This window comes from Schistocerca gregaria, chromosome 3, assembly GCF_023897955.1.
Source record: "Schistocerca gregaria isolate iqSchGreg1 chromosome 3, iqSchGreg1.2, whole genome shotgun sequence".
Taxonomy (NCBI): domain Eukaryota; kingdom Metazoa; phylum Arthropoda; class Insecta; order Orthoptera; family Acrididae; genus Schistocerca; species Schistocerca gregaria.
Genome location: NC_064922.1, coordinates 588,122,970 through 588,149,225, shown reverse-complemented (window position 1 = coordinate 588,149,225; position 26,256 = coordinate 588,122,970). Strand labels below are relative to the sequence as shown.

Sequence of the window (26,256 nt, the reverse complement as noted above, 5' to 3'; positions counted from 1 at the left end):
GAACAAGCTCCGTTTTTCAGACTCACTGACGAGACTGAAGGTATATACACATTCGCTCATCAACTTCACGAAGGCTTCAGGACACTGTGAATACAAAATACGGGAGGTGTAAATGAGCTCTCTTGAGTCACAGATATGCTGACACGAGCGTAGGTGGCTAAGAGAGGCCTCGCAGACTGGACAAGCGAGATTCAAATCTCAGTCTGGCCATTTAGGTTTTGGTTTTCTATTTATCTATTATGGCACTAAAGGAAAATGCATTTGAACTGGAGGCGACGAATTGTTCTCCCCCCCCCCCCCCCCCTTATCGGAACCCATATCATGATCCTTCACGAATGACAACGACATCTTCGGCGAATTGTCAAATCTTAATTCTGCTTGATTAGGGATGTATTTCATTAATAATATTTCGTCTTCAGTCACTATGCCTTTATTTTCTAATTACTGTTCTAATACTGTGACTGAAAAGGAAATACTATTAGTACAATATATTCCTAAAGTAGAAGCTAGAGTCACGGATAGCCAACGACTTATTACCTACAGGAAACGTGTTCGTAGTTGCGAATATGAAGCGCCGTCGGCAGTATATTGGAATGATGATTGTGAAAATTTGTGCTGAACCAGCACCGGATTTCCGAATTACGTGAGTGGTCGCCTTCACCGCTTTGGCCGTCCGATCATGATTCAGGGCCACAGCCAAACCTTCATATGTCGTCGTCCATGTGTCACATTCTGCATTCTTATTATACGTAGATTCCTGTCCAGAAAGGACGTGTTTATTGATGTGTCCATGGCAAATAAACACGAAATAAAAGTGCCTGTGTTATTTAGAATTACGATACAATATTCCTTTGGTCATGCATGCCCACGTGCTATTTCGTATTCGGACATAATATCCATTAATACCTGAATCCCCCTTATTGTTTGTACAAGTAGATACAACTTTAAAAATCTCATCATCTTCAAATGCTTAGAAATTAATAATTGCTCGTAAATTTTTGTACAGGAGAAAGTTAACTGGTAGTATGTACAAATGTAGGGCTGCGAAGCTTTCATTTTTTTTGTAATGTAGGAAACTGGTACAGGTAATAACTTTTATAAGATTCAAAGAACAGTTTTGCAAACGCGTCGCGCTGTTAGTGATGGAAACTACTCAACAGTAGGCTAGAGTTTGGCATTCGGAGAGAATTCGACAGGCGCTGTGCAGATGTCGGTCTGTGCGTGGCTTGGAGAAGAGAGAATGTAACAATAAATTTTAAGTAATAAGTACGATCATATAAGGCTCTGACCCGTTATCAGCTGTAAGTAGGGCTCGCGTCCAGCAACCCTCATGAAGAAGAAGAAACACCATTTGCAACCACAACTGGAGTGGGCTTGATAGAATTACGTTCAAGAGAAAGGCCATACTATCGGTTGATTGTGATTAACTGGCACTTATTCATAGAAAGCCCAATGTGGACAGTAATTAACGTATGGCAGCGAAACTTGGTTGAAATGCTAATACCTTAATGCAGAACCGATTAACGCTGGAAAAAATGGGTTCTAATTTTGACCACCAGGTGTAAATCTGGCGCTGTGCAGCATCTCGTCGACGTCTGAACAAATTGTGTAAGTGGTCGTTAATAATAAACTGTACACTATGCTTTTCTCACTTCTTTGACTTTGTCTGCCAGCGTCCCGTTCGTAATCCATTAGATATGGAAACGTTTCTAAAGCTGTTTATTGCATTCACAGCGCCACAGATATGTGTCTGGTGGTGAAAACTGGTAGTAACATTTTGCAGCGTCAATCGATTCCTCATTACCACATCAGAATATCTACCAAGTTTCACTGGCACAGAATAATTACAGCCCGTACTGGACTGGACTGGAACCGCGCATAGTGTGGAAGTAGCGAACTACAACAGGAAGTGGGCGTGCTGGTTGGTCGCTTCCCGGCTGTCATACGCAACCAGCTAAATGGCACGCTCGATGCACTGTTTGTGAAACCGTGCAGGGCCCACCTTGTTTAACCTTGGCCGATAGAAGGAGTAAATGAATTTGGTGAGCATCTTCGTGAAACATTTGTCTACACCATTTTCATGTCGTGGTATGTACAAATGTGGCTGTGCGAGCTTGTTTGGCTCCTTGTTTCTGCAAGTTTAGGTGAGGACCGTTGAAGATATTTTTTACCGTCGTTGTGTGACAGTGTAAATCTGAGAACAGGAAATTTTGCCACCTTCTTTGTTGCTGAAAGGTTTTGTGATATAATTATTTATTTTTATGTTTAAAGACTCTTTCAATTTACTCTCGCTTATATACGCGAAGAAGGGTGTCGAGTTCCTACCCTAGACATTGAGATTGTTGTTGTTATTGAAATTCTAAGTTCTGTGGATCTTTGGAAATCAGTTATTCTGTGTTTAACTGAAGCTTCTTGATGGCTTTTGCAAAGTTCTTGGATCATAAAAAGCAACTAGTTGTCCTATTTAAGCTGTAAATTGCTATTTTATTCTTTTATTAACCTGTCTCAAGCTCAATTGATTCTTTTTATTGGTATAATTATCACACTGTAGAATTCTATGCATTAGCGGTGTTTCCGGTTGTTTATATTTTGTTAATCATTAGGGCTTAGGAATATCCAGAGAAATTTCTCTGGTACTCACTAAAAATTGCTACATAATGAGCGACTCGGTGATTTTAGTACAGCCTATGGATGCTAGAACTTACACCAACTTCTGAGGGTGAGTAGGAGGGGGGGGGGGGGGGATGGGGGGCGTTAGACGGGGGTGTTGGCACCTCCAGTACTGGTGATAGTCGTCGACTTATTGCTGGTTGTATTATCAGGTCATTGTAAACGACTTGACTGCTTTTTCAGATTCTTTGTCTTAAAGTACAATTTTTGGCAGTTATTGGCGTTTTAATTTAAACCACTACAGTCGTGGTCTAAGTAAACACACATTTTCTGTCTTCATGTGAATAATTTTTGTATGGTCACCGGGTAGTTCCACTCCCAGCTCCGCTCTCCTAACGTTTCTGTTTCCTAATTAATTTCCGGAGTATCGCATGATGAAATTCGACTAAATTCCATTACCATTGAGTTACTTTTATTGACGATCATCTCGTATTGTTCCAAGACACTATTCATACTGTTCAACATTTTTCCAGATCCTACCGCGTCTGTGACAAAATTACAGTGTCATCAGCAAATTTTAAATTTTTATTTCTTCTTCCTCATCTGTAATTCCCTTTGCAAATTGCTTCTTGGCAGGCACGCAGGTTCGTCAACGAAGTACAACACTTCGCTTTAATACCACAGTTATTATTGATACCAACGCACAGCCAGAACAGAGCTGACTTCGTAGGCGGAAAGTGGAGCTATTTATACAAACATAGAATATTCCAGAATATACAGAAATTAGATATTTCACGGACCATTCAGAAATATCAAATACTAAGTAAGAAGCCATTACTGCTTATTTAATTTACAGATTCAAGAACACTGGGGACAGGATACAACACTGTCCCACTCTATTCTCAGCCACTAGTGCCATTTCATATTCTTCGACTCTTATAACTGCTGTTTGGTTTTTATGCAAGTTGTGGATGACTTTCGCATGCTGTGTCGTGTCCTTGCTACCTTCCAATTTTCATACAGCGTAGTTCGATCAGCATATTTGAAAAGCTTTCTTTAAGTCCACAAACGCTATAAACGTAGGTTTGAAGTTCTTCATATTGTCTTCTAACCCGTATAGTAAGTATTGCCTTGTATGTACCTGCAGTTCTCTGGGACCCAAACTGACTTTCCTCAAGGACGGCTTCTATTAATTTTTCCATTCTAATCTGAAATGTATGCAGTGCATTTCTACATGCACAGTCCTGGTAGAAAAGGGTTTCTATTGCTCCACGTTAAAACAGGTGGCGATCTTTATCACAGCAGACCGTTCATTTGTCCGTATACCTCTGTGAAGACGATGTGACGACGATGTGACAGGTGTGGAATTATCGTCTCTGCGATACGGCACCCTAGGCACAAGAATTATTGTGTAGTGTTCGATGTGCTACTGTGAAGTGGGTGCTACAATGAAGAACAAATCAGAAGGCAGGGTCGCCAACGAAGTGCAACACTTAGCACTGATCTCACAGTTATTACTGGTACCAACGTAAAGGCCGGCCGTTGTGGCGGAGCGGTTCTGGGCGCTTCAGTCTGGGACCGCGCGACTGCTACGGTCGCAGATTCGAATCCTGCCTCGGGCATGGATGTGTGTGATGTCCTTAGGTTAGTTAGGTTTAAGTAGTTCTAAGTTCTAGGGGACTGATAACCTCAGAACTTAAGTCCCATAGTGCTCAGACCTATTTGAACCATTTTGTTGTTGTTGATACTACCATCGGGTGAGGTACCGCAGGGGTTAGCACACTGGACCAGCATTTTGGAGGATAACGGCTCAAACCCGCGTCCGGGCAGCCTGATTTTGACTTTCACTGATGTCTCCAAAATCCAGAACAGAGCTGACTTTGTAGGCGGAGAGGGCAGTTATTTATACAAACATAAAATATTCCAGAATTCACAAATATTAGATATTTCGAGGACCATCCAGAAATATGAAATACTAAGTAACAAATAACTGCTGGTATCGGGACTGAGAAGGCGCACGCCAGCCAGCAGTGCTGGTCACTAAGCCACTGTGCATGCAGTGGCACAGCTCTCCCTCCTGGTGAAACAGCGATCCGCTGTTCCAAGTTGTCAGTGGAGCCCCTTGATTTACATCTTGGCAGTCCTCTGTACGGCAGTGCTGATGAATCGTCAGTTTCTGGTCGAGTTGTTACACCCTCGTCACTAATGTGAGCACCGAAGATGGATCCTCCCATTCAAGATTCAGGATCGTCGAGTAGGTTTTCTGTTTCCTTGAACTTCCCGTAATTGATCTGCGACTCTGGACTGTAGTAGGGATTCATAGAGAGGACGTGGACGACTTCTCTACTTTTTCGTCTTCTTGATGTTCACAGTCCCCGACTTTATATATGGCGACTGACAAGCTCCGAAGAATACCATACGGTCCGAAGTGGCGCTTTAGTTACTTTTCCGATAGTGCCACTTTCGGCACCAGCGTAAAAATCAATACCAAGTCTCCCGGTCTGTATCACAGATCTACATATATATCTAGTTGCTCATACAAATGTGCGCAACCATCGTTCATCCCTGTCATCTATGGCCCGTGTACACTACAACTGCCTCGATGCCGGTCTTGGATAACTCCATTTTGTCAAGCACGCTATACTTATCCACAGCGATACGCGAAAACTTAACAAACTTAGCCGTTTCGGGACTGCTTGCACCCATGGTCCGAAAGCCAATAATCACGCCCTTTTGGACGTCAGATAAATCGCTTCGTCTCAACATTACGACAACGACTGTGCTGATTCCCGCGTCCCCCGAAACACTTTATATACCATCCACTGCTGGTGCTACCACCTTTCGTCTGTGAATGGCTACTGCACATTAATGTCTAACATAGACAGTGGTCACATTTAAGTGTTTTTATTGTCTGGTTTAAACGTCGGACAGTACAATACATGGGAAACGAGCACTGCTGGCAAAAATACCACCTTGTCATCTTGATCGGGTCCGATCTGTTACGAAGTTGTTACGGTGGCATAAATTCCAAGTCAGATATCTAACTGTATAGTGTGGATAACTGTGTTGGTTATTTACGTGGTAAAGTTTTATGTTTGTGTTGTGGGTGAAGAAGACGGTAAAATGCACTACTAGCTTCCACTTACTCCTCTAAATAAGCACAAATGACAGCCTCAGGATTTCAGTGAAAGGACGCTGTGCAGAAGCTCTGAATTTACCATTCCCAGATCAGGGAGGGAAATTTTACGCCAGTCAGCTCATTGCTCCTTTTCATCTTTTCATCATTTATCCTTCTGCACCCCCCCCCCCCCAACACCGTCAAGCGCACACAGACACATCCACACCCATACACCCCCTCCCCCCCCCCCCCCCCCCCCCACACACACACACCACATACATACCCTTTGTTGACAAAGCAGAACGGATGAAACTTTCTTTCACAATCCCGGTTCGAAGCAGCTACCTCAAGTTTAGTGCCACCACAACCGTTAATAATCTCTACCATGCAAATAGATCATTGGTATGAAGCGTAACTCATATATTTTCAGTTGTTAAATTTAAAGCTGTCCATGATAAACCCTCAGAAAATAAAGGACACACTGTGCCGAATTTTTATGAACTTGTCAGAAGTAGGCTGAAGGATTTTTTAAAGAATTGCTCACCTCCTCAATGGTGTGATATTCATCTAAGGCAAAGTCCTCTCTCGTAGCTTTTGCTCGCCTCTGGTTGTCTATCAGTCTGAAAAGCGTGAGAAGTAATGTAATAATCAACGATGGTTTGAAATTCAAAGTAATTTGCCAGAGGTAATCAGACCAATTGACTATGATGTCTGCTCTTGTTTCAGAAACAGCTTACGTTGCCATTTGTGTACATCAAAATAACATTAAATCAATGTCAAACTTAAGTGTTTTCTGTTGCACTGCTATTTTCGAGAAAAGCTGGTCTTTTCATGTTCTGGTAAAAAAATTCTTTAAGGATCCACATAAAAAATACAAACTATACCACTAATCAAACATGACAGCACATCTTATGCGTATTTTTTCTGCTTTTGCTTGTACTATTTCTATACCGCCTGGCGGTGCTTGGCGTGGAATACCTTGTGTAACGGTGTCACTTCGCACTTTTCCTGTTCCATTCAGTGAAAGTACACAAGCAGTACGATTGCTTCTGGGCCTCCATGTGAATTCTAATCATCTGTATACATCTCGAGAAAATAACCTAAAGCGTTCTGACATTTCTATAAGCAACAGTGTCATGAGAGTATAGTCTCGTGGGCGTTTCCACGTTTTCCGCTAGAATGACATGGTGTGTTCTACTTGGTGACAAAGCTGGTCTGATATTTTCTATCATATTTTGTTCATTACGCAAAACTGCGGTAGTGTATCGGACACCCTCTAAAAGTCAAGCAACCTGACTGCAGAGCGTTAATAAGTACACTGTACGATCTGTTTGGCTTTCACATGTGTCGTAAGATGAAAAAAAAACCATTTTCTCATAACTGTAGATGATTTTGCTACATTGTACAGTGGTATGGGAGGATACTGCGCTTGGAAGAATTTCAAAGGTTTGACAGAGATGTCACTGGTTTCCCAGGTATATCTGACGATGGAATTAGTAGTCCGAATCGAGGCTATATCTCCTATAAGTAACCTACGTACACCTTTACATACATAAGACAGGCTGTATGTACGTAGGTCCAGGATCGTCTCCTAAATCAATGGAACTATTTCATCCTGGTTTGGTATATATACTGCTTGCTATATGAGAATCAGTACTGTGGGGTTTAGAGCCTCATAGGTGCCAGAGGAGTAAAGATAGAGTTGTGCAGATAGTATCAGCATTCCTCTCAGGGCTACATGTGTTTAGACACAGAGAGTGTGTTAGAGGAGGAGATGGATGTAGAGAGGGAGGTGAACAGGTGGACAGAGAGAGGAGGAAGAAGGAGTTGGACAGAGGGAAGGAGAGGAAGAAACAGACAGAAAGGGTTGGGGGAAGGTGGATAGATAGAGAGTGAGAGTGTGGACATGAACAGAGAGAGGGAGAGAGGAGGAGGTGACAGACAGAGATAGTAGGGAGGAGGAGATCGATAGAAAGGGTTGAGGATGAAATGGTCGTAGAGAGGGGTAGGATGAGATGGACAGAGGTAGGGGACATGGATACAGAGAAAAGAGGAGGTGGACATGGACAGAGAGAAGGCGTAGGGAAGACAGCTGAGGTGGAGAAGATGGGCGGACACGTGTTACACTTAATAAATGGACCGTGAGAACACTTGCCATGCCGACAATACAGTCGACATAGCGTAAGGGAAGTCCAGGCAGTTGGGAAAGTTTGGTAAGCTTTCAACTACAATGAGCTATTGACTAGAAAATCAAGAAGATATCCGTTGACATAACACCACCTGCACTGAGGCGTTTCCATGGAAACATCAACAGAATACCAGCTGCACAGTAGCGTTTCCATAGAAATGTTCACTAGTTCGGCTCACCTGATGTCTCGAGGCAGGCTCGTGAGGCAGTAGCGCCATGCACACTGCATCCATCCTTATTCATCTTACGTCAACGCTACAACAGGATTACGCCTAAGGTAATAACAAACCAGATAAATTTCACTTATTAGGTTCCAACGCAGTATTCCTGTACGAACACAAATGTCGTTCATTCATCGCAGCTGTTCAAGCTACACATGTAACTGTATTTACAGGAACAAGCGACAACATACACCAACAGTTATCCTTTGACACAATTCCAGCAACATTGAGGCACTGAGACGTGCACAAATTCAGGTAACGTAACTGGTTGAAGCAGGGGTACAAGTGGCTGCACACTGGCTCCTACTTTCTGGCTTCTTATCACGCCAACGCGACTACTACAGAGACGTTTCACGCTATTTCATTAACAATTACAGACTGAAATAAATAACAACTCCACATCTCCTGCACAGAGAGGTTGTAGAGGAAGAGCTGGACATACAGATGGGGGAGGAGGAGATGTTTGCGTTATATACGTCGACTGTCACAAGCGCAAACTCGCGGGGAAAAAGTTTATCATCAATAAATTTCAGCATCACGAAGTCCTCATTCTTTGTTAATAAATTTTTATTGATTAATTTTTTATTTATCAGATGACAGTGATAAAGTTACCACTCTTTAGCCTTTAGTATGGAAGTAAAAGAAATGCAACCATTGACTTTTATGATGACGGAAAACGAGGGAATACAGACACGATGCAATCGAGTTCTGTTTACTCCGCACAGTCATGATAGTAGTAATGATGCCTGGTAACTATATGGAAAATTAATTTGGGCGAGGCAGCCATTTCAGGCGAGGTTACATGAAAATGGATGCCGGAGGTATAAGAATTAATAGGGCTGATGTCGAAATTAGTGGGTTATAGGATTTGAGAGAGGATGGCGTGGAGCGTTTATTCAGAATGAAGTAAGTGAGGTGGGTTAGCTACATTTAGCAGGATGGGCAGATTCCACTGATTTTCTGACGGCCTGGTAGAGGGAGGCAGAATGGCCTGGAAGTGTATTTGGAGTGTTTCGAGATGGAAAGAAGGTGGGGTGTGCTTACATAGGCGTGGCAGCAGGTCACGGTTCTCAAGAACGTGCCTCACAGTGGGGTGTTAGGACTTACGTAGGATGTAGGACTGGCGAAGGTGTAGGAGTTTGATATGATGTAACTTTATAAGCTGCTAAAGCATACAAATCGGAGAACGTATTTGGTTGCAGGAACAAAGAGGAATGTTTGTCATTCAGGAATTGGGATGGATTCCTAAATAATGGGAGGAGCGGAACACAAATTCAATCCCTTTTTTTCTCTATTTTCTTTCCGCAATTACGGCTACGTGCACGCAGCATCGATGCTACCCTCTTCAGTCGTTGATTAATACAATTAAAAAGCTAAATAATACACATGTGTGGGAATGAAAACGATGATGTGGGATTGCTAAGTTGACATGCTGTAAGAATACTGGTGCTGTGAGCCTTGGTAACATTTTCAATGTGTGAATTTAGATGCGGATGAGAGTCGAGTGGAAATGGTTGGAGAACGAACGTGGGACGAGTACAGATGGACTAGAGACGAGATGTCAACAGGAATCAACACACGCAGGGAAACAGCGGGTTCGAGAATTCACTGGAAAAACGAGCATCCAGGTTAGGTTACAGTTGATACAGTTCTCAACTTCTCTATCTCTGCCCATCTGGTCCTCCCCTCTCTAGATCTATCTCTTTCGCTTTCCTTTCTGTGTCCATCTCCTTTTCCTCTCTCTCCCCAGCCACCTCATACGCTTTCCTTTCTCTGTCCATCCCCTCTTCTCCCTCTATCTGTCTGTCTCCCCTTTCCCCCATATCTCTTGAACTATGAATCGTACAATGATACACTGAAGAGCCAAAGAAACTGGTATACCTGGCTAATATTGCATAGGGGCTCCGCGAGCACGCAGAAGTGCCACAACACGACGTAGCATGGACACGACTATTGTCTCAAGCAGTGCTGGAGGAAATTCACACCATGAGTCCTGCAGGGCTGTCCATATATCCGTAAGAGTACGATGGGGTCGAGATCTCATCTGAACAGCACGTTGCAAGGCATCCCAGATATGCTCAATAATATTCATTTCTGGAGGGTTTGGTGAGCAGCAGAAGTGTTTAAACTCAGAAGAGTGTTCCTGGAGCCACTCTGTAGCAATTCTGGACGTGTGTAGTATCGCATTGTCCTGCTGTAATTGCCTAAGTCCCTCGGAATGCCCAATGGACATAAATGGATGCAGGTGATCAGACAGGATGCTTATGAACGTTTAACCTGTCAGAATCGTATCTAGACGTATCAGGGGCGAAATAACACTCCAGGTGCACACTCCCCACACGATTAAAGTATCTCTACCAGTTTCAACAGTCCTCTGCTGACATGCAGGGGCCATGGATTCATAAAGTTGTCTCCGCACTCGTACACGTCCATCCGTTCGATGCAGTTCGAAACGAGACTCGTCCGACCAGGCAACATGTTTCCAGTCATCAACAGCCCAATGTCGGTGTTGATGGGCCCAGGTGAGGCATAAAACATTGCGTCGTGCAGTCATGAAGGGTACACGAATGGTGCTTTGGCTCAGAAAGCCCATATCGATGATGTTTCTTTTAATGGTTCGCATGCTGACACTTACTGATGGCCCAGCATTGAAATCTGCTGTAATTTGCGGAAGGGTTGCACTTCTGCCACGTTGAACGATTCCCTTCACTCGGCGTTGGTTCCGTTCTTGCAGGATATTTTTCTGGCCGCAGCGACGTAGGAGATTTGATGTTTTAGCAGACTCCTGATACTCACGGTACACTCGTGAAATGGTCGTACGGGAAAATCCCCACTTCATCGGTACCTCAGAGATTCTGTGTCCTATCTCTAGTGCACCGATTATAACACCACATTCAAACGCAATTAAATCTTGATAACCTGCCATTGTAGCAGCAGTAACCAGATCTAACAACTGCCCCAGACATCTGTTGACTTGTATGGTCGTTTCCGACCGCAGCGCCGTATTCTGCCTGTTTACATTTCTCTGTATTTCACCAGCCATGCCTATACTAGTTTCTTTGGCCTTCCGGTGTATAATTCAGCAGGTATATTCAGCACCACATTTGGATACTGTTTGCAAGATGTCTTGCGAATTGAGTTAGTAGCAAAGACGCTGTAAAGGTAAACGCCATGAAGTCGTACGTGATGCTACAGTTTTTCTGCATAACTGGAGAAAACGTAGTAAGCGATCATCTTTCCTTTCATTATTTTGTGGATCTTTTCAGGAAGGAAAAGTTTCATGTCAAGGTTGGAAATTATGTATAGAGTTTGTTAAAAGTCAATAAGTGCTCTCGTTTTCAAGTACTAGTTGAGTAAAGTGTGGATATTCATGCACCGTGGTTAGCCCTTCTTTCTCACCCCTACCCCATTCATACGTAGGTGGTTCTTACCATCACAGTCATTATTTCCTGAAACTAAGTGGTATGGTTACCAAATTTGGTTGAAGTACTTCCAGTGGTTTCGGAGGTCATGTGGAAATATATACATTTTATAGTATTTATGAATATTTCTTTTTGTGATCCGATTTTCATAAAATATAACCTATACGGTGCTCCTAGCTTCACAGTAAGTACTAGTTAAAACTTCATAAAAATCCGTCTAGTAGTATTTGAGATTAGTGTGTTCAGAGAGACAGAAAAGATATCTGGAAGCGTGTTACTTTAAATTGTGGACAACCGCAGCTAAATTCCGACATTTTGAATGAATTTATCCGCACTGGTTGCAGAATACCTTCTATTATTAAATGTCACCACCGGATTCGCGTCAGTTGAAGACGCATCGTCAGCTGTTCTGTACAAATAATAAGAAAACGTTTTTTACAAATAGTCCTTAACCATGCCAATGGTGGAAAGAAAGAGGGACACCGAAAGGTTGTATTATAGAGCTGTGCTTGAAGCGCAGTCACAAAGTTTCCTTTCAACAACTCATCGCCGAATGGTAATTGTCTTAGAACCACTCCCCATTATTCAAATCAAGTTATAAACAAACAACGCGCTGTAGGAGGTAGTTCATACTTAATATGAAGGGGACAGCAGAACCTGTAAAAATAAAATCTGGATAAAAACTGAAGAGGCCAAACGAAGGTGTAGATAATAATGTACCTAGACAATTTCAAAGAATAAACCCAGTAAACGAGAAAGGCCGTCTGAGTTATTGGCCATTTTAACGAACGACGCTCTTGGGTTGTCGTCTGCGTTGTACTTTTTATCCGATGTAGGAGTGCGGCGGAGGTCATTTAATTTATAGTTCTGGACCTCCATTTCTCTATGGTGTATTTTATACACCTTCCTCCACGTCCCTGTTTTTAGCTGTTTGATCTTCTGTCAACTGAAATTGACGTTTAGTTGTTTTAAACTCCTCTCTTTGTTTCTTCGTCTTTCACAGTTTTGACATGGGAGCGAATGACCCCAGTGCTTTTTCTCGCCTTAAAATATAAGAAAGAAGAAAACAAACAAACCGCAACACAAGCAGCAAGGTGGTTGAGCGGCATCAGGTAAGGCACTACTGACGCCTCTGGAATGGGGAAAACGTTTACAGGTGGTGTCAGAGGCGGCGGGAACAACTCCGACGCTACAGCTGGCGCGAGGGAGTTGTGGGGGGAGGAACATGTGCTGAAGTACTTAAAAATATGCAAAAAAATACTGGAAGTGGACAAAGTGCAGCATATTAATAATCCATGAGTCATAAAGTAAATTTCCTCTTCGACGAATATAGTTTATAAAAATACTTAACGTGGATAGCTAAAATTTAAAATATTAATAAAGCCCGAGTGTTAGTGCAAATGCCCTCTTTGACAGCTACAGTGCCACGTTAGCGGTGAAACGCAAAGGATAATGTGGTAACCTAAAGGCTTTTGATAGTAAAATAGTGGGCTATAAGAGTAATGCCTGTCTAGACAGCACAAAAAAATTCCACTAACATACAGTTTAACAAGCAATGCCTAACAGAGAAAATTATTCCAAATTGTGTCAAGTGTTTTTTCGTAAAAATAGTTGTGATACAATAAATGGTATGAGGAATATTACGCTGTTTTGCTTTAGAAATGAAATACGTTCTCTATATTCCAAAAAATACCTATATATAGCTCATTTGCTTGTATCTAGGGTATTGAATGGACAGCAGTTTGAGTGCATTTAAGAGCATTTTGATGTATATCTGGACACTATTTCACCAAAAACCAGGATAAAAAATTACGAAAACTTCGTGACCTGAAACGGCGTAGTTTTTGTAATTCAGTAACAAACAGTGATTTTATGTTTTTTTTTCAGAAACATGTAACTTAACGAATATCGCCTTCGATCAGAAAGGGAAAAAGTTATTTTATAAGTGCTTATCATACAATATAGCATAGAAATTATAGCAACAACCGTTCGGTCAGTTAATCTCCCTTACTCTTCCTGGTTTGGACGGAAAATTAATGACGATGGCCCAGTGGAATGAACTGGCTATAGGAGTAAACAAGGTAGGTGAAAATAACTCTAGTAGTTCATGTATTCCTAGATACCCATCTTGTATAGGATCTACAAAGAACATTACCACAAACAGAATTAATAAAAAAAACTTCAGAACAAAAATAAGATTGCAACACAGGTGGAAAAATCCAAACCAGCCGTGGTTATATATGAAGAGCAATAAGTCACTAAAGTGCAACATACATTTCACTGAGGCAAATCAGATTGAAAAAAGAGGTATAATCCATCTGCCAAATCTGTAGCACGTACTAAAGAACGATCTCTTAGTCCCTATCTACACTCCTGGAAATTGAAATAAGAACACCGTGAATTCATTGTCCCTGGAAGGGGAAACTTTATTGACAGATTCCTGGGGTCAGATACATCACATGATCACACTGACAGAACCACAGGCACATAGACACAGGCAACAGAGCATGCACAATGTCGGGACTAGTACAGTGTATATCCACCTTTCGCAGCAATGCAGGCTGCTATTCTCCCATGGACACGATCGTAGAGTTGCTGGATGTAGTCCTGTGGAACGGCTTACCATGCCATTTCCACCTGGCGCCTCAGTTGGACCAGCGTTCGTGCTGGACGTGCAGACCGCGTGAGACGACGCTTCATCCAGTCCCAAACATGCTCAATGGGGGACAGATCCGGAGATCTTGCTGGCCAGGGTAGTTGACTTACACCTTCTAGAGCACGTTCGGTGGCACGAGATACATGCGGACGTGCATTGTCCTGTTGGAACAGCAAGTTCCCTTGCCGGTCTAGGAATGGTAGAACGATGGGTTCGATGACGGTTTGGATGTACCGTGCACTATTCAGTGTCCCCTCGACGATCACCAGAGGTGTACGGCCAGTGTAGGAGATCGCTCCCCACACCATGATGCCGGGTGTTGGCTCTGTGTGCCTCGGTCGTATGCAGTCCTGATTGTGGCGCTCACCTGCACGGCGCCAAACACGCATACGACCATCATTGGCACCAAGGCAGAAGCGACTCTCATCGCTGAAGACTACACGTCTCCATTCGTCCCTCCATTCACGCCTGTCGCGACACCACTGGAGGCGGGCTGCACGATGTTGGGGCGTAGCGGAAGACGGCCTAACGGTGTGCGGGACCGTAGCCTAGCTTCATGGAGACGGTTGCGAATGGTCCTCACCGATACCCCAGGAGCAACAGTGTCCCTAATTTGCTGGGAAGTGGCGGTGCGGTCCCCTACGGCACTGCATAGGATCCTAGGGTCTTGGCGTGCATCCGTGCGTCGCTGCGGTCCGGTCCCAGGTCGACGGGCACGTGCACCTTCCGCCGACCACTGGCGACAACATCGATGTACTGTGGAGACCTCAGGCCCCACGTGCTGAGCAATTCGGCGGTACGTCCACCTGGCCTCCCGCATGCCCACTATACGCCCTCGCTCAAAGTCCGTCAACTACACATACGGTTCACGTCCACGCTGTCGCGGCATGCTACCAGTGTTAAAGACTGCGATGGAGTTCCGTATGCCACGGCAAACTGGCTGACACTGACGGCGGCGGTGCACAAATGCTGCGCAGCTAGCGCCATTCGACGGCCAACACCGCGGTTCCTGGTGTGTCCGCTGTGCCGTGCGTGTGATCATTGCTTGTACAGCCCTCTCGCAGTGTCCGGATCAAGTATGGTGGGTCTGACACACCGGTGTCAATGTGTTCTTTTTTCCATTTCCAGGAGTGTATTATTCCGGTGATCCACTATGCTCCTAGACTTTGAAGTGTTGTGCAGCTGCGTAAAGAAGTTAAGCTGATTGATCAATTGTTAATACCAGGAACGGACCCTGTTTTCATCAAGAGAATTTATTGGCAGAATATTTGAATAGGAATTTTAAAAGCCAGTGAATTTCAATATTTCGAAGAAAGAGGAGCTGTTTAGTTAACTTTCTGACTTGTTTGCCCTAGAGGGCACATTTCTAGTTTCCTTTGTCATATATAATACATATTCAAGCATTCCTGCAGACCAATCATATCAGATAATCAGTGAAAATCTCAGGGAGCATAGCGGAAGATCTTTTGACGAAAGTCGGGAAGTTTCTCGCTTACTGAAAAAGATTTTAGGTCCTGAAAAACTGGGTTTGACAATGGCCTCACCTGTGTCTTACTGCCTTGCCAAATTTTTTATGATTTTTTCCAACACAATATGGTGTCGAACTAAAGCAAATTTCCTAGTCACATTCGAATGTGTTACTTTTTTGCGTGAGTTAAACAAACTGCATGATAGGATCCAATTCACTATGAAACAAAGCAATTATGAGACCCTCGCATTTTCTCATATATCTGCCAAAACCGATGGCTGTTCGGTTAGTTACGATATTTTTAGGAAGCTGATCGCCTCTGACATCGTTATACACAAGACATCTAACCACACATTACAATTCAAAAAGGTGGCATTCAGGCCTTACCTCCACAGACTACACAGTGTCCCAGTGTCCCATGAAACTCATGATGAGGACTTCAAAGTTATACGCTTCATAGAATACACAAATGGATATGACACTGGTTTTATTAGTAAAATTAACAACAGTATGTTACAGAAGTTGAATGAAAAGTTTAATACAGCTCCATGGTCGCAGGTTAGAATCCTGCCTCGGGCATGGATGTGTGTGATGTCCTTAGGTTAGTTAGGTTTAAGTAGTTCTAAGTCTACGGGACTGATGACGTCAGATGTTAAGACCCATACTGCTTAGAGCCATTTGAACCATTTTAATACAGCACACGCCCCACTGACTTCCTGGAACTTTGACCTCCATTACCTCAGCATACAGCAGATCATTTGCTGATAATAAGTTCCATAGGATACCATTGTGTAGTAACATTTGCAACAGAATCGGCAAATGTCTGACTGCGGAAAATATAACTCCGGCATTGTACTTCGCAAAGAATAATGGCCAAAAATTCAGGCACAGGAAGACTGCAACACGTGATAAATCTAAGCGATCAGGGATGTATAGTATGACTTGTGATGACTGTAATGTTAAATATATAGGTCAGACGGAACGGAACTTCGTAACCAGGTTCAGAGAGCTCATCAACGATTCCATATCAAAATCGTCACTAAAAGCGAAACTGGTCACATTGCCACCGACAACCGAAAGAACAAGCAGGTACTACATTTCGAAACCAAAGGCAGAAGAAGTCGAGATTTACCGTGCTTGCAAAGGATTCCCTGAATCGCAGACAAATCAGTGACACAGGAGCCTTTTAGCAAATTTTGACGGTCGAAATAGACAGGCATCTCTCCTAAGGCCCACTATTTTATTACCACAAGCGTTTAGCTTCCCCGGATAGCCTTTGCCTTCGTTCACTAATATGGCGTTGTACATGTGAAAGCAGGAATTTGTACTATCACTCGTGCTTTATTAATATTTTACATTTTAACTATCCACATTCAATAACTTTATAAATTGTACTTGCCAAAGAGTAAATTTACAGTATTATTCTGATTTTATAAATATTTTGCATTTTAATTGTCCACTTCCTATATTTTTTATTAATAGGACTTGGTATTTTTACGTATTTTTTAAGTAGTTTAGCACATATACAAATCCCCACCCCCCTTTCATTCACGGCCTCTATAGCTGCAGTTTTGTTCCTGTTGCCCCCGACGGCAGCAGTAAACATCCTTCCCATTGTATGGCGGACAGTTGTGCCTTGTGTGCTGCCGTGCAACCCCCTTCCTGCTGGTGATGCGGTAAGGCTCGTCTCGTTTACTGGTTTCAGGCTTTGACGTTATCTTGATGCATTACTAGTTTACAGCTTGGCTTGGCCCTTTGAGATTTCATCGAAATATAATTTTTATAGGTTCTGCTACCCCTCCTTTTTAAATAAGGACGACCGCTTTTGGGGTGCTGTTTGTTTACAACATGACACGAATGATGGGGTGTGGCTCCAAGGTAATTAACTTTCGGCGATAACTGATTAGAAAGAATCTGTTGGCAACTCTTAGAGGACAGCTTTATAATATTACCTTTCAGTAGACTTTTTTTTCTATAGACCATGTTAAGAATTCTTTGTAAAAAAATGTTTCCTTATTATATGAACAGATCACTTGATGATACGTCTTTAGTTGACGTAAAACTGGTCGTGACCTTTTACAAAATGCGTCCTACAGTTAATACGAACCATTTCATTCAAAACGGAAGTTCCAGTACAATTTAAAATCACGTTATCTCTTTCCCCGTGATCTGATTCTGGTGATGTAAATCCTGTACGGTGCCACAGATTACGCTAAAACCCCTTAAATATTCGTTTAGTAATTTCGGAGATCAGCGTGTAGAAAGTCAAACTGAAAGGGAAGTCGGTTTTACAGATTTATTATTACTATACGTTTAAAGAATTTTACCAACTGAGAGTTGTAAATGGCTCGTTTTACATTGAAACTTACTCCTGCACGTTGTAAATGAGGACGGACGCCTCGATAGAATTCGCTTGAAGCCATGTCATGAAGCTGTCTTGCATCTTTGGCGCCACCATGATATCCGCTGCCGCGTTGACGGCTCTGGCATCCTTCCAGAAGCGAATCTGGAAAAGAATTAAAAGTTGTTTGTCAATATGATGTCTCAGCTTTTAAGGTGGAAATTGTCGTTAACGCAGAAGGGAATCAAATAATCATACACATAAATTAATTGCTATATTAAACATACATTATACTGAACTTTCAAATGAAAGTGATATAAAACCATTATCGTGGACAATAACTAACTGAAAGATTCACTGCAAAGTTGTGCACAAAGGCAAATGAGCGTTTTTGTGCTAACATTGAAATGTACGAAAATTTCACTCACGTTAAACATCTTCATCACATCATTTACGAACATTTCCGATGTTAATGTGCTCCATAAATTTATTTATCTCATGTGTTATTTTAGTGAATCAGCCAGAGATACACACAAACACACATACACCCACGCATGAATGTATGCATGCATGACACCACATTCGCCAGATTATGAGTAATCCATTTACAGTGACTGTGTATTTAACTGTGTGATGCAAGAGAAATGTATTTATTGTAATTTGTACATAAATCTACTAGATTCAGGTCTAGACAAGTAATCCTTCGAATGTTGTAGCCATATTAGTGTGAAACCAATAGCGACCTGTGAGTCACTTGATGTACTGCAACAACCTGTAGACTAAGTAATTTTCCTTTTTCTCTTTCGTTGGAGAGTGCATGAAGTACTCACACCAGTGTATTAACGAAAATAGTAAATTGAGTGAGTTAAAATGTTGTGGTGAGACTTGGAACTCAGTGGAAATAATGTGTAAAAACGATATTGATATACATCTTCATAACGGATTACAATTTTTTGAAATATTATGTGTATCTGTTGATGTACGCTGATGTGAACAGAATGTGACATTGTGATCTTCCATTAATGATACTGGAAGCAGTTGATAAGGCGCTGCCATGCTCTTAAGATACTGTCATTCCTCCAAAGGGTACACCAAATACATAAAATAGACTTGAAAACTATTGTAATATAATTGAAATGATGTAATTTCTTTCGTCACAGCAAGTTATTAAAAGCAACTGGATTGAGTAGAGCACTTAGAGGAGCGGTTCCCAGTCTTTCTTTGGCTTTTATCCCTGAGTGCAATTATGTATTAGCTATTACCCGCGCCCCACCTGCCGACTGTTGCCTCCCCCCTCCACCACATTATCACCCCTCCCCTCCCCACCACATTATCACCAAGTTTAGCACTTAACTAAGATGTAGTATGAAAGACTTTCCTTGGGACACTTTTATTTTTAAAATGATGAAACGTGTGAAAGGTGAATGATACTTTGCACGCGCGCGCGTGTGTGTTGAAAGGTCTCTGTTGGATTCCTTTCATGTTAATTTCTTAAATCTGTTGTCATTTACGGTATAAATTCCTCTTCTAAATTTACTGTAGCGTTTCTGACTATCTGCGAGGAGACTGAGTACTGGAACGTGTTACTTTTACACATAAACAAGAACGATCTGTCACACTAATACACTTTAAAACACAGTTTACATGCAATTCATGTCACACAGTCTCATACGGAACCTACATCCGCTTTCTTTTATGTACTGTATATGATAAGATACTGTCATCCCCCTTCTCTTCTGTGTGAGAGTATGAATGAGCAAATGTATTTCTAGTTGCATGCTTGAGGGTAGCAGACAAGCCTGTCTGCTAGAGAACAGTAGGACCAACGTCGGAACAGGTAGCAATGCTTTCTAAAAGCAAAGAGGTTTCTATCCTTAGTATGGTTCTGTCCGTCCCTTGTCATGTTGGTATAGGAAGCTGCCCCTCTGGCTACTTCCGTTTTGTATACGGAGGCACTCTTGGTAGGAGCGCAGGTCAGTCTGTCCGCGGCGAGCGTCTGAAGTGGTAAGATCTCCAACTAAGCGCGTGTCTGGTAAGTCCGCAGGACAATGGATTTCTTAAGTTCAGCCTAACTGAAAATTTAATCACCTTTATTTAAGGTTTTAGCTCTAAAATATCTAATGTTATCTTAAATTGCAAAGCAGTGTATTTCGAGTGTCGACTTCAGAATATCTTCCAGTAGTTGCTTTGTCACTACTTTGTGAGTAAAGTGGAACCACGTGTTGATCAGTAACTGTTACTAAGATCATCAATCTCAAATGCGAATGTTCGTGAGATTATAACGTCTGGTCTTGACAATATTTTTCAATATAGCAACTTTTCTTTATGTTCAACCCACGTAGGGTGTACTTTGTGAGACCAGTACCACGTGCTTATACAATTGTTTGACCCATCAGGTTAATAGTAAGACGATAGTAACCTGTTCGAGGTTTTTCTTTTGTAAATTGCTTTTCGATCTAATTTATTTTAATTATCAGAATTATTGTGAAGCTACACTCTTTGTGTAAACCAAGTTGACCATGTGAAGCATGTGGTGTAATCATCAAAGTAGCCCTCAGCTATTCTTTTCGGGAAGATTTCACAGAGAGTTAGTATGAATTTTGTATACCAATGTGGGGTAATTACATGACGGACAGGATTGCGCTACGAACGTAACTTCTTTGGGTGAAACTTGAATCGGTTGGTTGTGGTTAATTTCGTCTTGCATATGTTTCAACGTTCTTCGTGTGTTATTTTATTATTGAAGTGATATTTTTAGTTTTTTTTCTTTCCTTGTGCAATTAGGATTTAGGTTGGTTCAAATGTGAAGATGAAAGGTTTCTTTGTGAACGAGTGAAATGCTGTTTATGGTTTTTCGGTGTAAACTGAAAAGAGTCGCTCCTGTGAGAAGCAAGATATATGTTGAATTAATGCAAAACTCAGGGGAATATCCGATCTGTGGGTATTATGGGTCTGGCAAACCCAGGTCCCCAGCTGTTAGTAGCCTTGTTTCCGATTTTCTGCTTTCAGTGCTACTATCTATCTATTACTATTCTATATCTGTCAGTATAAATGAGGATCTCTTACCATAGTATGCGTGCTGTATGAATATTTTAAGATAAGAGAACTCTGAGAAAGGAATGAGTAAATTTAGACTCTTAAAGGAATGAGTAAGTTTAGAATCTTGAAAACAGGATGCGATAATACGATTGTTTAACCATTGGCTTCCCAATGTGCAATGATATGTTAATATTGATGATATATGTCTTTTTTGTTCTTTATAGCTGAGTATGTAAAGTGCTGCCTGTGGATTTCGTCAGTATATTGATTCCCTTCAAGGTGAAAGAAGAATTGTGGTTTGTATAATTTACGTGGCCCTGAAATATTATTGTGGTAGTCAAATACGAGCAGTTTTCAGCAAATGGAGAATGGAACAGAAATATGGATCCTTTCTGTAGTCTTGATTGATGTTGAGCCAGAGCCTGAAAAATTATTCTGCGTTAATACTTGTCCTAGAAACGAAGTTTATGTCCTTGCTGATTCTGCGAGCATTACAGCTTACTGTTTTCTCTGGTGTGGGATGCACTGCAGCCTATATGAGTTCAACTGAAGAAATTTCCCTCTTGAAGGTAGAGGAAGATTAAATAATCTTGATTATGGGACCGAAGGAAAGCTTGGTTTAATTTAATAAGGATGAAGCAATACATTTGTCATTTAAACTACAGGAGGATTCGGATCTTTTGTGTCTGTTGTAAGTTCAATATGTTGAGATGAAACTGTTTTACAGAATAGAGGTGACCACAATTGTGCCATTCATGAGAAATGAATCCAGAATAACCACCACAGGCGAAATAACTGATTTGAAAGCGAAAGGTAACTTAAAGAATGAACGAAATGGGAGCAATATGGGTAAGAAAATGTAGTTTAACCTGTATAATTAAAATATCTTTACCCTTTTCAGAGTCATCTGCGTGATTAATTCTTGTGATAACGTAATTTTAGATGAAATTTTCTTACTGTTTATTTGTGAGTATATGAGTATGATAAATGTATAATTGCGAGTCTCTTATCAGGTGTGTCAGCTGGTATATATGTTTTGGCGTGTAAATAACCATTGTTTTCTTTTACTGTGTGTTTCAGGAAAGCTTCTCCATATTTATCATGTGACAAGACATATGCCGCGAGCGTCAGGAAGAGGACGAATTAGAACAATGTTGTAGTGGTATAAACACTGTGTTGAAGTAGCATTGAAGTAGCTTGTTGGATTAACTAGTAGTGGATTGAAGTAAAATTTTGAGTAATGCATGTTTATGGGTAGTTAGTTTGTAGAATAGACAACAGGTGTGCATGTGTGTGTGTAAGTAACATGTGAACCCGATGCTGTCCTAACCTATACTTGCGCAAGGCATAATCCTATTCACTTAAGTGAATTAATAAGTAGCATTTGATTTATTAAAACGTAAGTGAACCACATTAGTGATGTGGATTTAGATTTTATATTGTCAGTTCATTTAATTTTTATTTTTATACTGTAAGTCATTTCACTTTTATTTTTTATATTGTCAAGTCATTTAACTTTTATTTTTATATTGTCGATTCATCTAACTTTCTTATTTAAAAAAAATTAAGTCTCACTTTTGTTCCAAAAAAAATTGTGAAAGACAATACTAAGTGGTATTATGTATGACATTTTGTAGTCACATAACTATGATGATCAATTTCTGTAAATGCAGTTGAGAACCTGAAAGCGAACCGGCTAAACTCTTACGAGACACTGGGAGCAGCGAGGAGGAGTAGTTGTAAATAGGCGGGTCTCCCAGCAGGACACGCTGTCAACCGGGCCACTTCGGGAGCGTGGTCGACAACAAAAGAAGGGTACGCGGCAAACACTTTCCCTTGCACCTGGAGCTAATGGCCGGCTGCACCAGTGCGACCCTCCGTGGAGGCGATGACCTGAGATGGCCGAGCGGTCCACCGCGCGGAAATCCATCTGCTGGCAACGCACCACACGCACGCGACCGTGGCGAGACGGGCGGGGTGAAACGACAGAAGACAGGGGATAAAGGGGCGTGGAGTCTTTTGACAGGTAGTGTCCAGAGAAAAAGGCAGACTTCAACGACGCCTATCAACATTTCCTGACGGGTGCCCACTGTCAAGCGACAGTAAATTATGGTTCGATGTTTTCTGGTCGCTAAGGGTGGCACAAAGAAGAGCCATTAAGTGTCATCCTTGCCCAGGAATATCAAACCGGCGAGCCAATTGAGGATAACTCAAGAATGTAAAACACAAGGGGCGTGGAGCCTTCTGACACATACTGTCCAGAGAAACTGGCAGACTTCAACGACGCTTATCAACATATCCTGGTGGATGCCCACTGTCAAGCGACAGTAAATCATAGTTCGATGTTCTCTCGTGGCTAAGGGTGGCACAAAGAAGAGCCTTTAAGTGTCATCCTTGCCCAGGAATATCAACCTGGCGTGTCAAACGAGGATACCGCACGAATTTGACAACACAAACATGGAACCAAATCGAGATGTAGGTGACACGGACCACCAAGAGAAAGTGCATGAGAGGGCAGAGAAGGCGGGATTGCACGCAACAGATGGACAAAAATAAAAATCCCTACTGACAGCTGCGGCGACGGACCCCCCCTCCCCTTATATTGTGCCTCGGAACAGTGGAACTACTGAGTGTGTCAGTGAACAGTGATTATACGGTTCTTAGTCCAATGCACACACGTGTGTTCTGTCAGAGAAATTTTGACTCGTGTGTTTTGCAGGGGTTCGATTTATTGGTGTTTATTAGACTGACGCTTGTATTTTGCAGGTGTTCTACTTTTTTTTTTAGACTTTGACTCTTGTATTTTGCAGGTGTTTTATTTATTGGTGTTTTTTTAGACGTTGACTACTGTACTTTCAGAGCTGTTTTATTTCTCAATTTTTGTTTTCGTGTGTTGTATTAGATTTGTGATATTTTGTTTCGTAAATTCATTCCTGTGGCATTGGTTCGTTTATATTCATGTTCATTGGACAGTGATCGATTAGCCTTTGCATGGGGCATATTTATAGTGAGGAACCTCTTAAGGGTAACAATCACATAATTAATTGTAGTTTCAGTATAATGACATAGTGATCACTGTTTGATAACTAACTGAAATATAGTAGAGTGATTAAATTAGTGCCACAAGGTTATTTTAATTGTACAAATTATTAGTTTAATAAGATATAGAATTTTTTGCGATAACCACTTTGTAAAAGATGTTTTTTCTCTTTTTTTTCCTTTTGCGGACTGTGCATTGTAATGTTCTGCTTTATAATACTGATGTTATTTTCATGTTTCTTTTTAATTGCTGTTGCACCTTTGCTATTTTCATAAATTTTACTTGTTAATAAACAGTCATAAAATTTCCTGTGATCAGTTGGCTCTTGCAATGAGAAAATACTGGTGAACTCCATAAGGGTAACAACCAGAAATTGTTTTCATATTAATGACACAGGAACCATTGTTTTTACTTGCTGACAGAATTAGGTCTACACTATCTTTTCAATAGGTGTCACAGATTGTTATTTTTCTCTTTGAAATTAGTAGATTCTAAAGATGTGTTGAAATTGTTGTGTTTTAGCAAGTAGCTGGTGACCTTTTGCCTTTTCTTTACATTTTTGGTTTAAGTTGGGTGTGAGAAGCCTGCTTTGGAGTGTCCTAGCATGGCCAGAAAATTCCCTGCACAGTCTTTTCCCGGAGCGTTGGGGTCATGAAAGGTCTCTGTTGGATTCCTTTCATGTTAATTTCTTAAAACTGTTGTCATTTACGGCATAAATTCCTCTTCTAAATTTACTGTTGCGTTTATGATTATCTGCGAGGAGACTGAGTAGTGGAACGTGTTACTTTTACACATAAACAAGAACGATCTGTCACACTAATACACTTTAAAACACAGTTTATATGCAATTCATGTCACACAGTCTCATACGGAACCTACATCCACTTTCTTTTATGTACTGTATATGATAAGATGCTGTCATCCCCCTTCCCTTCTGTGTGAGAGTATGAATGAGTAAATGTATTTCTATTTGCATGCTTGAGGGTAGCAGACAAGCCTTTCTGCTAGAGAATAGTAGGACCAACGTCGGAACAGGTAGCTATGCTTTCTAAAAGCAAAGAGGTTTCTATCCTTAGTATGGTTCTGTCCGTCCGTTGTCATGTTGGTATAGGAAGCTGCCCCTCTGGCTACTTCCGTTTTGTATACGGAGGCACTCTTGGTAGGAGCGCAGGTCAGTCTGTCCGCGGCGAGCGTCTGAAGTGGTAAGGTCTCCAACTAAGCTCGTGTCTGGTAAGTCCACAGGACAATGGATTTCTTAAGTTCCGCCTAACTGAAAATTTAATCACCTTTATTTCAGGTTTTAGCTCTAAAATATCTAATGTTATCTTAAATTGCAAAGCAGTGTATTTCGAGTGTCGACTTCAGAATATCTTCCAGTAGTTGCTTTGTCACTACTTTGTGAGTAAAGTGGAATCATGTGTTGATCAGTAACTGTTACTAAGATCATCAATCTTAAATGCGAATGTTCGTGAGATTATAACGTCTGGTCTTGACAATATTTTTCAATATAGCAACTTTTCTTTATGTTCAACCCACGTGGGGTGTACTTTGTGATACGAGTGCCACGTGCTTATACAATTGTTTGACCCATCAGGTTAATAGTAAGACGATAGTAACCAGTTCAAGGTTTTTCTTTTGTAAATTGCTTTTCGATCTAATTTATTTTAATTATCAGAATTATTGTGGAGCTACACTCTTTGTGTAAACCAAGTTGACCATGTGAAGCATGTGGTGTAATCATCAAAGTAGCCCTCAGCTATTCTTTTCGGGAAGATTTCACCGAGAGTTAGTATGAATTTTGTATACCAGTGTGTGGTAATTACATGACGGACAGGATTGCGCTACGAACGTAACTTCTTTGGGTGAAAATTGAAGTGGTTGGTTGTGGTTAATTTCCTCTTGCATATGTTTCAACGTTCTTCGTGTGTTATTTTATTATTGAAGTGATATTTTTAGTTTTTTTTCTTTCCTTGTGCAATTAGGATTTAGGTTGGTTCAAATGTGAAGATGAAAGGTTTCTTTGTGAACGAGTGAAATGCTGTTTATGGTTTTTCGGTGTAAACTGAAAAGAGTCGCTCCTGTGAGAAGCAAGATATATGTTGAATTAATGCAAAACTCAGGGGAATATCCGATCTGTGGGTATTATGGGTCTG

The 26,256-nt window shown here is 41.4% G+C and overlaps 1 protein-coding gene across 1 annotated transcript in view; it reads right to left on the bottom strand.

Moving 5' to 3' along the window:
* The window catches only part of LOC126354530 (zinc carboxypeptidase-like), a 127,111-nt gene that overhangs the window by 52,325 nt on the left and 48,530 nt on the right, over nucleotides 1–26,256 (bottom strand). Inside the window, exons 3-4 of the mRNA XM_050004258.1 lie at nucleotides 18,053–18,189; nucleotides 6,273–6,348 (exon numbers count right to left, since the gene is read on the bottom strand). Coding sequence (XP_049860215.1) covers nucleotides 6,273–6,348; nucleotides 18,053–18,189 — 213 coding nt within the window. The remainder of the gene's footprint in view (nucleotides 1–6,272; nucleotides 6,349–18,052; nucleotides 18,190–26,256) is intronic.